The sequence below is a fragment of the Heloderma suspectum genome, chromosome 6 (genome assembly GCF_057233095.1).
Source record: "Heloderma suspectum isolate Gila_16-S chromosome 6, 16-S_ref, whole genome shotgun sequence".
In the NCBI taxonomy this organism is placed as follows: Eukaryota; Metazoa; Chordata; class Lepidosauria; order Squamata; family Helodermatidae; genus Heloderma; species Heloderma suspectum.
In genome coordinates this window covers 26,793,704-26,805,218 of record NC_139463.1, presented here as the reverse complement: position 1 = coordinate 26,805,218, position 11,515 = coordinate 26,793,704, and the positions used below count along the sequence as shown (strand labels likewise).

General features: G+C 41.9%; 1 protein-coding gene across 1 annotated transcript; it reads right to left on the bottom strand.

Moving 5' to 3' along the window:
- Positions 1 to 764: 764 nt before the first annotated feature.
- On the bottom strand, positions 765 to 7,578 carry LOC146340582 (interleukin-1 family member 10-like). The gene is made up of 4 exons (XM_084807243.1): positions 7,445 to 7,578; positions 4,807 to 4,946; positions 4,263 to 4,396; positions 765 to 980 (listed from the first exon to the last, which is right to left on the bottom strand). The coding sequence occupies exons 1-4, from the start codon at positions 7,576 to 7,578 to the stop codon at positions 765 to 767; spliced, it is 624 nt and encodes a 207-aa protein (XP_084663369.1).
- Positions 7,579 to 11,515: the final 3,937 nt, after the last annotated feature.

Sequence of the window (11,515 nt, the reverse complement as noted above, 5' to 3'; positions counted from 1 at the left end):
CTCCTGCCGCATGCACATTTGTGGTCAAACGTCTTTAAAAGTTTGACTGGCTCCTAATGGTGCGCTTAACATCATATTTAGTTTGGGCCTGAGACCTGCGTAGTTACAAATAACTCTTCTTATACAATTTGATAAATGTACCCCAATTGTGTCGTGCTGTGTGTCTCCTCTGTCCTTCAGTAATCACACTCCCGGTTCAGCTGAAGCAGGAAGATGAGTCCTTCCTCCTAAAATGTGAACCAGATTGCAGTGGAGGGACCTGTTGCGCCACTGCACCTTACAACATCAGGTGAGAGCTGGGGATGTAGCACTAGTCTGTTCACACACAGGTCATTGCCCCTCACATGCTCCAGTCCAGCAGTTACGCCACACCTACGAAAACTATCTTCTGTGCACTGCTTTGCTGTATTGGGTGCGCAAGGGTCTATGTGCAGGAGAAACAAAGATCACAAACAGCACCCCCATAATCAATGGGATACAACATGCCTTAGCCAACGGACTCTCCTGCTAGACACCGATTAGCTGTCGGTGCAGCCTTGTGTATGCAGCTTGCTGCTGCTCCCATACTTTTCTGAATCCAAGCCACTGTCTAAACCTAACCAAAGTCCTAATCATAAATTTGGCTTTTTAATCAACATCTCACCCCATCCCAATTTGTCGATAAAGCAACAGAAGACTTCATTCTAAGACACTCCAAATATATCAGATATATAGACTGCAACATCCACCTCTTTCATTTCCCCCTTAGAAACAACAGTTCTGATTTATTGCTTTCTTTCAAAATAAAAGATCGTGATCTTGGTGCCTCCTTCGAGACTCAGATCAATAGGCTTGTTTGGCTCAGTAGAGGTGCTTATGAACCATCCCGGGAAAGCTGCAGATTCAAAGCAACAAGTTGCTTGGTTGCCATTAGTCCTACTGTAGAAAGTAAAGCTTAAAGATTCCTCGTGTTTTTTATAAAGCTCCATTATGCTTCTCTCCTAAGGAAAGAAATAAAGAAAGATAAGTTATATTGCAGCAACAGGACAGTATGGCTCCAAGATTGGCAATAAATTGCTTCTTAGAATGTTTCTGTTCTTTGCCAAGGGGGCTTTAATTCCTGATTTTCACTATGATTTTTCTTTTCTCTCTTTCACTACAAATAACCCTATCTCATTATAAAAGAAAAGAATAATAATAAATGGTAACATTTAAAGTCCAGTGTGCCCCATAGGGAAGAGATGCTGACAAATTAAAGCAATGCATAAAGAATCCCCCATCTTTGCCAAATACAAAGCAGTAAAACAAGTAGAAACTACAAAGACATAATTTTTTTAATTAAATGCACAGTTGCTCTTAAAAGCCTGAATAGTGCTTTTGCCTCTCCACACCGAACACTGGAATTGCATTATGTTGACAAAAAAAAAAAGCCCTACCATGGCAGGCATTTAAAAAAAGAGAAAGAAACATAGAAAACATGGTAACACATGGTTAAAATATGATGTGTGATTAAACTTGGATGAAATGTATGGCTGGATAGTGTTTAAATACTAGTTATAATATTTTAAAGTATTAATTAAAATCAGTAATCATGTTACTGTTTATATTGGATTATTTTCCAATCTTGTAAAATATTACTGAACTTACAAAGTTTACCAAGATGTATTTGCATTTTTATAATATGTAGTAAAATGGGGAAGGAAGGAAGGAAAGAAAGAAAGAAAACATGGTAACATATAAATTTGTTATATAGATTCTCTGTAAAAACTGAGTGAACAAAGGATGGTCAGTCCCTAGTCTCAATCTTCCACTTCTCTGGGGGGGTGTTTCCATAAGTGATTTACTCCGAGCTGGCTGCATGTTGAGGTTGTTAGCGATAGATGACGTCGTGGCCATCCAGCAGCCACCCCAGAGCTTATCAGGGAAAACCTGGATTTCCTGAAAGACCGATTCTTTTCCTTAAGTTGGGTTCTCCCCAGTATAGTTGTTGTATGCCCCAACCTCTGCATTTAGCTCGGGTATGCTAGCCGTGCCCAGGGGTGTGCCTTTCACCGTGACCCCAGACAAGGGGTGTTTCCTGTCTCATGTCCCTGTGTTTCCCAGCACAAACCAAATAGTGTCTACTCAGAAGTAACACCCATTGTGTTCAATGAGGCTTGGGGCTCATTGGGAGGCTTGTCTTTCAAATGTGCACATTGGGAGTGTTTATTTTGCCCCTCGGTTACCGCAATCAAGGGCAGCAACAGGCTACAAAGGGGGCTCGTTGGGAGGCTGGTCTTACAAATGGGCACATGGGGGAAGTAACTCCTTTGCACTTTACTTATGGAAGCTGGAGCGGGGTGGAGCCTCTCTTATTGATTGAGCAGCCCCTGCCACTCAGATGACGCTCACTCCAAACCCCCCAACCCCACCCAGAAGAAAGTAATGAGAAGCAGCTTAGAATGGTGCAATATACACCCTCGTGGAACCCTGCCCGGACCAAAAGCGGCTCCTACAAAAATGCGGGTGAGCCACTTCTCTCTTCTTCTTCCGTTGTTGTGAAAACAGGGCCTGGATGGAGAAGGTGAGTCACCTTATTACAGAATAGCCAGGTGTGTTTGGTACTGAATATATAGTACAGAATATATACAGTCCTAATCATGGTGCAGAAAAGGACAGGCAGATAATTTCTTAGAGAACTGTGAAGAAATGCCATGTATATAACCATTTATGTGGTGTAATGTTCTGTAAATACTCTGAGTGGCCTCTGCGAGGCTATAATGTACCCATGTGGGCCTGAAGCCCAGCGTTGTTATTTTGTTGAAGGACTGTTTTAGTAGTAGCTACTTGGGGATGCGAGGGAGAGAGACTATTGCTTTGAATATTTATAGTTAGGGTCTGGATCAGGTAAGTTCATTTCTGATTGGCTGGGGGGTTCTAGCTAGGTGGAAAAGAGCAGTTGGGGAATGACAGTTGACAATTATAGATTTGACAGTTGAGGGTTCAGCAAGTTGGTTGTTACAGAGTGAGGGAGAATGTCTGCTGGTTGGTGGGTGGTGTATTAAAAGGACTAGGAGAAAGCTGAGGAGAAAATGAATAGCTAAAGCCTGAATATTAAGTTATTCCTTCTCTGTGGGATAACCATACATGGCTGGTAAAGATCAGATGTAAGTGGCTGTGTTATGCCAGGAGAACTTGCGAGAAGGTTACACAAACAGGCATTAAAACCCAGAATAATGGTCCAAGAAACCAGAAATATAACAGGAGGCGCTTTGGGAGTCAGAAGACTGTACCCAAGACCTGGTTGTGAGTGTATTTGACTGGGGTAGAGGTTTAGGGAATTTGGCCTGAGATAAAAGAAGTCATTAAGGGAGCAATCCTATGGCCACTAGACACTGTCTAGAGAGCCATAGGATATGCTCTTTTCCAGGAACCAACCCCGGAGCCCGCGCTCCGAGGTCAGTTCCCAGAAAACCGACCTCCCCCCTCGTCTGCGCTGCCTCAGATGCAGCACAGAGAAGCCTTGTCCTCCATGCTCAGAAGACGAGTGCAGAGCGACTGAAAAGCGGCAGGGCGGGGGCGTTCCAGGGCGGGAGAGTGGAGCTGCGTGTACGACACATCCTATGTGTCATACGGCAGCTTCCTCTCACGGACAGCCCCCCCCCCACTAGACAGCCAAAAACGGCTTTCTAGCGAAAAAGAGCAAGGCAGGAGAGGCGGAGAGGGAACAATCCCCCCGTGCCTCTCCTGCCTTGCTTTGGATAGGCGGTCGCCTCCGAGGTCAGAGGCAGCCTCCTATCTAGTTAGGATTGTGTCCTAAGAGGCTTGTCTTAATGACAAGCAATAGTGTCTCTTGAGTTCTTAAGAAGTATAAGCAAGCATTATTTTGAAAACCCCAAAGGAAATATTAGCATTCCCTTATGTACAAAATAACCCTTTAATGAATTAACTTGTTTAATAGTTCATCTTGCCTCTGGTGTTGGTGCCCATCTCAAACCTAAGCCCCTCATACCAAGCTACTAGGAGGTTTTAAAGTATTCTAAGAGAATTGGTGGCAGTAGAAAAGGGTCAGGTTTGGAACTCTGAGCTATAGTGGCAAAGAGTTACTTAGGCCCTGAAATAGGGCCTAAGCATTTGCTTAAAAAGAAAGAAAGAAAGAAAGAAAGAAAGAAAGAAAGAAAGAAAGAAACCCCGTAGGTGGGATTGCCCAGTGAAGGTGCAGTTCCACCATAGGTGATGGCAGCACTGGGAGAAAAAATCCCCCATAGAATCAAAAAAGATTTTGGACTACAAATGAAACTCACCACTAACTGTAGATGAGGATGACCATCATCAGATTTCACACAGGACAAAGTGTGTGTTGCATCACTGAGGCCCATAAAGATGGGCTGCCTTATCGGATCTAAGGAGGTATTTGGGAGCACAGCCATTAACTGCTCTGGAAAAGAACAACAGGCAAGAAACTAGGTCAGTGATGCGAAAGAGAAGAAAATGCATCTTCCATTGGTCTAGTAATTTTGGATGACAAGCCACTGATGGAAGGTAAACAGTAAGAATTATAGAACTGCAAAGGGCCCATAGGAATAAATATGAGCTTATATGAGTTAGGATGTGGGGTGAGGGACAGAGCTTGATAGAATGCAGCTGAGAGAATGGAGCACTCAGCAGGTCTTCTTCTGAGCCAGGAATGTAGTACAGCAGCAAGGGAAATGGTCACCAACCCCACCAAAGAGTGGCACATCCTGAAACCTCCATTATCTAGGTCCAGAATTTACAAATATATTCCATCAGTAACTAGAGTGCGGGAACTGAGAACTGCAAGGAGAACAGAAGAACATCAGCAGTTACCTGATGAACTGGAAGTTCGTGGGCCTGCTACCAGTATGTTGTTCATCAGTAAGAGGAACTTCTGGCTAATATCCCAAAATCTATACAACCGGGGTTGCCTTTCACTGAAGGTGCTAATCACCGATGAAGGAAGTGCTGGAGGAAAATATACATACATATCACACATAAGCAAAGGAAATGTTCTAAGGAAGAAATAACTATCGTATGGCTCTGAACACTATCTTACAAACCTATAATTTTTAAGTTACCACTGAATAATTTTTCAGTTACCACAGCTGTAATCTGTAAAGAATGAGCATGGGATGGTGGATGTCCTGGCATATCAAATCGTCTTTGTTTACTTATTTATTTCAAAAAATTGCCTTGCCAAGACCTCATTTTTCCCTATTCAGCCAGTCTTCAAAGAGAAGACAGGATGCCAAAGGAATGCTAGATTCCAGGCCAAAGTGGGATGCCTTTGCAAGATCTAAACTCCCTCAAAAATGCACAACTGGATAGTTGGAGCTGCCCACGAATCTTTTATCTGGCTAATGCCATGTCATATCTCTCCTTGTCTTTGATGGTATACCTCTGAATTTGTCACCTGTGTCTGCTTCTATGTTAGCTTCCATGGGGATCCACCCTCAGCCAATACAGAACAAGTCCTGAGACACCTTCTTGTTTAGTTCTCATTGTTCCAACGGGATTGACCTGGCTGAAAATCAAGTAGTCTTGCTTAAATAGTTTAATGGGCTTGTTTCTCCAATAATTCCAGCAGAAAATCAGTTAACTGCATGTGCTGGCACTTCTCTTATTTTCCTGTCAGCTAAAGGTTCCTTCTTCTTTACACTGCACTTCTATACCTGTCTACACAGAAGGAAGTCCCACCAAAGTCAGTAGCATGTGTGTATATAGGACTGAAGCTTTAGTCAGGCTTTATTTATTTAACCAATCCCTTTCTTGGTCAGCTGTCAAGACCCTGGCCATAGAAGAGCTAAGACCTCAGAGAGGGGAATCCAAACAGGGATTTACCCAAGGAGGGGGTGGGAGTGGCATTGGGATGGAGCTACTGTGCACAGCGCTATTCCTCTTATTCATGTTGCTTGTACCCCATTCAGGCAGAATACCTGAATAGGGCTTATGTGTTCCAATTTCATGAAATCCCCATGGTGAGAGTCATAAGATGGCCAAATGTCAAAAAAAAAATTAAATGTTTAGAAGAGCCCTTTAAAGGTTTGTGTACCGTAATATATCGTTTGCCAGTTGAGATCCATCAAAACTTCATATAAACAGCTGTTCAACTTCTGTGAAGTGGATGTGGAATCCTATTAATTTTCCTGTACTATATCCTCAATAGACATATTAAACATGCTGATATAAAGGCAAGTATAAAAAGCAAATATCCAAACAACTGCAAGTCATAAAGCTGTTCTAAAGGTGTTCTAAAACAGGTGCGATTTCTGTAGCTGTAAAACTGGATTCAGCAGGTCAGAAAACAAAACAAAATACGCTCAAGGAAACAACCCTCAAAAAGCCTCAAAATTTGGGAAATCTCCTTGACTACTTCTGGCTTTTAAACAGACTGTTTTAAATTGCGTGTAGTTAAGATGCCTGTATATTAATATTATTACCAAGCATGTATTATGGTGCTGATTTGGTTTATGTAGCTTTTGTTTTCTCCGTCCTAATAATTATGGATTTCTGTATTTGTGTGTGTGTGTTATTTGCTTCAAGTTTGCTTTCTTACAGTGGAAGCAACACATACATTTCAATAATAATAGCAGCAACAAATGTGGGCTGGTCTTAGATTATTCATCATTATTTTGCAGGTGGTTTTAAACTATTTTAAGTGGTTTAGGTTGCAATGCTACGCATATCTAGACAGAAACAATGTCCTACAACTCCCAACATTCCCTCGCCAGCATGGCTGGCTGGGGAATGCTGGGAGTTGTAGGACCTTTTTGTTTAAACATGCATAGGATTGGGCCCTTAATTAATTTTATGAATCACTTGAGTGAATGTTTGTAATTTTGTTAACTACTGTTCTAAATTATGGTGTTCTATGTAAATTGCATGTTATATTTTGAAATAAGTCATCTTGGGAGGGGTCTTTGCACTGAAAGGTGGCCTAAAAATATTTTTAAATTAATAAATAAATATAAAAGCACACTGACCAAAGAAATCTTGGAGCAGGGACGGCAACTCAAAAAACTCACCCCAAATCTACCCTTGACCATGCTGGCTGGGGATGATGGGATTTGTGGTCCAACATATCTGAGGAAATCGGGTTGGGCAAGGCTGCTATACATCATCAATTTGTTATACCCAGTACTGTTAGCTAATGGAAGTACATAATATTTGTTTGATATCTGCAGTTGTGTATGTACATACACTAGTTCTAGCAGGAGGCAGATTTTTTTTTCGAGAGTTAGCATTAAGGTTTTTTCTTTGTAAATGTTTCAAACCCTCATTGTTTTTCTGGGAAGCTGCCATGGGGGGACATGACCTCATTTGACTGGTATCCCTATTTTTGTTGGGATAATTAAAATAAAGCCCATTTCTATGTTGTCTAAATACTTAAGGATATTTGCACAGTTTGGGAACTTCTCCACTGCAACCAATAGAAAAGTAACTAGTTGGTTTTTTACTTGGTTCTGGCTTAAAGTCGCAGAATAATTCTATCATTTCCTGATCCCAGCTCTTCTTGGAGGGCCTCCTCCATTGGGTTACCATCTTGTAGGGTGTATACTTCTGTGGTTCCACCCTGTAGGGCTGATAAATCTGAGGTTCCATCTTGCAAGGCATAAACCTCCATGATTCCATCTCTTCAGCTTCTTCAACTTTCTCTGGTCTTTCTCTAGGATTGCTTGAGCTTCAGGCTCTCTTCTCAAGTCACTGCTTGAATCCTGGGGTTAGCTACTAAAAGAGATCGACAATCATAGGCTATGACTCCTGACAAGCAAAGAACCAAGAGCATCCATAGCATTCTAAACAAAGATGGTTGTGATGGAGACCCATGGATTGTCCTATACACATTGTCGCAGCCTCAATATGTGCAACCAAGAGTGCTAAATTATCACAGAAGAATGGCTTTGTAAAGGAGGACAGTAGCAGAGGAGCCCTGTGTGGCTGGACTTTTAAAAACTAGGCTTTACTCAAGGATTGAGCACAAAGAAGGGTCCTTGAAGAGGTGAGAAAAAGAAAACATGAGGGACACTGCAAGGGAGAATGGGAGGCCTCATGTGGTCCAGAAGCTATAGACTCATCTTCCTCCTGAGGTCCAGTGTTGCACCACATTTCTTCTCCTCAGCAGGGCCTATAAAGTGCATCTTTTTCAGCTGGCGTTAGATTTAGCTGGCTACCTGTTAATTTGTTGTTGTTTTTAAAGTCTGTAGGTATGATTTTATTCCAGTGTTATTGGTCAGTGTTTATTAAAAAAAAAAAAAAGCTGCCTTGATCTACTTGGAAAAGCATACTCAGCATTAAATTTAAATAAATAACATGGCAAGAAGGGGAATGAAAGTTGCAAGACAACAGAGTAAAGTTTTACTTAGGCCTGGAAAAATTCCACTAAATGCTCTAGCCATTCATTGCAGGACCATGAAAAGAAAAAATTCAGAATTTCTAAAGGGCCTTTGATGTGCATCTGATGAAGGAGAGCCTTGCCTATCTTCTTTGCTGTAGTGGACTGCCATAGTAGCGCACGCGGCATAAACAAGCTGCATTCAAGGCGAGGCTGGACAGCCATCTGTCAGGGATACTCTGACTTGGATTCCTGCATTGAGCAGGGAGTTGGACTCGATGGCCTTGTAGGCCCCTTCCAACCCTATTATTCTATGATTCTATGAATATTTCCATATCAACATCATTCCCTTAAAGACCAAAGTTAAAAGGAACTGGACTTAGGGATGGGGGAGAAATCAGTTTGTCTCATATTTTAATGCAAATTTACCTAATTTTGCACTTTCAAACCAATATGCAAACCAAAAGTCAATTATCCCTCTAACTTCACGCTTCTCCAAATTTAGCAATGAAGTTCGCCAATCAAACAAGACATACAAAAATGCATGTATTAGGGGAAAGTGCATAGAAAAATGCATATATTTCTGAAAGTAATGTTCAAAAATGCATTGGATTAGGAAAATTGCTTGCAAAAAAGTGTATATATTAGGCAAAATTGTGTACCAAAGTGTATGTATTAGGAGAAATATGCACAAAAGCATTTACACATTTTCATGCAAACTTTTTTTTTTAAAGGCTCAAAGTTTGGGACAAACCAAACTTAAGACTGGAGAAATGAGAAACTGAGAAAAACTGAAATTGCGATTTGTCCATCCCTAGATTTTATCTCCTAGCTTAAAAAAAAAAAAAAAAAAGTTAAATCAGTCACAGGGCCATCTTATTTTGATTGGGACAGTGCTTCAGGGCAGTTACCCTTTTGCTCATACCATTTTCTGTATCTATATCCCCCATCCCTCAAATGCTGTTCTTACCCACTTGAGAAAAAATACAGGTACCTCCTACAGCAGGGCAAATATCCAGGATGGGGAATGGGGTTATTTAAATCATTTATGTTTTGTGTTTCTATTACAAAAATGCATGAGGTAGCTTACAAAAAATTCATATACCAAAATATGCCAAAACAGAAACGTGAACAAGAATAAATAAAACACCAGTGCCAATTTTTTTTAAACCGGCAAAACATAAAAGGACATCTGAGCTCTTCCTGTTATTAAAATGTCAGGAAAAACATATCTGTGTTAGCCTGGCCCCCAAATGACCATCACGATACATGAGGAAATTGGCGAGGGGAAAGGCTAAATACAGAACTCCTGCCTCACAGGTGATTTGACCCTGGAAGCAGGCAAACTAGCACAAGGAAAGAAAGGCCAAAGAGGTAAGAGAGGAGACAGTACCTGTGTTGATGTGGGGAAGTCCTTTGCCTTGGGCTGAAGGTTCCCTCTCTGTGCTGTCCTCTGGAATTTACAGAACATTTTATAGCCAGCGACACTGGTGGGTGTGATCCCATGCTTAAGGGTAATTTTGGGATCAAACATGGCTAAGCCTTGCGGGCTGCTGTTTCTAGAAATGCTGAGTCCTGGGAAAGTTTAAAGACTTACCTGATGCAGTATAAGCTTTTGGAGACAAGGGCTTCCTCTCTCAGCTGCCCAAGAGTCTCAAATAGCCTTTGAAAAGGCCCAGTTGATGTTTTACTCTCATATTCAAGAAGCATTCAGGGATAGAAGGAGCACTTTGGAACGTGGATGAATTCACACAACCATTTGTTTTTTAACACATGTTGACTCTTGGTTGGGGAGAGGTCTTTCTGCAATGCCAATTGCATGGGTTGGTGGGTGGGTGAGTGGGTTGCGGACTGGATGTGCAACTGACTTTCACATTTGCACTGCCACACGAGCAAACCAGGGAGATTCAACAGCTGAGTGCTTTCATTGATTGGGCTTCACCAATATCTCAGCTGAAAGCCTCCCCATCTCTTTTGCTGTTTTGCTCTCCTTCTCTGCCTCCCTTCCCCCTCCTCCAGATTCCCTGCTAGCAGCCCTGCAAGCAACCTGCAATGATCTTGTGCCCCACTTAATAGATGGCAACTATTTGTGCATCATGGCTGTCACGTTCAAATAGCTGCAAGTTCTTCCTACAAATGTCAGCTCAGGTCCCACTTGGAGTGCAAAGTAGGATTCATCGTAAACAGTCAAGATTAATTATGCCCCAAAGTAGGACATGTTGCTATTGTGTGTGTAAGGCTTCAATGACACAGTATCAGAAGTCAAGTTTAAAACTCACAGATTCTTAACAAGACACACATAAATCACACCATTTCCTGCATCAGAAGCCTTCAGTTTTAATTATCCAGCAGCATGGCATGAATAGAAAGAAAGATTTGTTTGCTAAATTCGCCAGGATACAAAATTCCCCCAGAGGAGGAAGGAATCCAAAATTCTCCAAAAGGAGGTTTTTCTTTTATGCCAGCCTTCCTCAACATGGTGCCCTCCAGATGATTTGGATGCAGTAGTGCAGCTAGTCCTGGACTTTGGGGCCGCAGGGCAGGCCCCCGTAGCCCATAGAACAACCCCCGCCCCCGATCATCCATTCCATTTTATTCCTATAGTCGTGATGGTACTATGATTTGAGTCTGAGAAGAAAAACTGCACATGCTCAGAGTATTATTATTTTTTAATCAGGACTGGCAAACAATTTTGCTGTTGTTGTTCTAACTTATCAGGAATGTAGAAGCAGATGGAAAGCATGGATTGGCAGGAGGTAGGGGGAAGAGAAATGTTAGATGTGAGCTTCACAACTTTTACACATGGACGTGTAAAAAGGGCCCCCATAAAACCATTAGATCTAGCGTCTAAAATTACCAAGCTGCACCACTATTTGGATGACAGCTCATATCGTCCCTGACCATTTGCCATGCTGACTGCAGCTGATGGCAGTTGTAGTCCAAAACATCTGGAGGGTACCACACTGGAGAAGGCTGCTTTATGCTACAGCAGAGAAATGCTTTACCTTTACTGAAGAGGACTATAAACTGTGAGACTGTTCTAGCCACATTTGATGGCATTTCATCCTCAAGATGAAAGTGGATATGAAAGGGCCTGCTTCTATCAACGAGCCCAGAAGCCTGGAGAAATGGTTGAGTCAGTTCTTAGGGCTGAATTGTATGAATAGGCTGAATAAGGAGTTTGCTGATGATAATAATAAAAAGAAC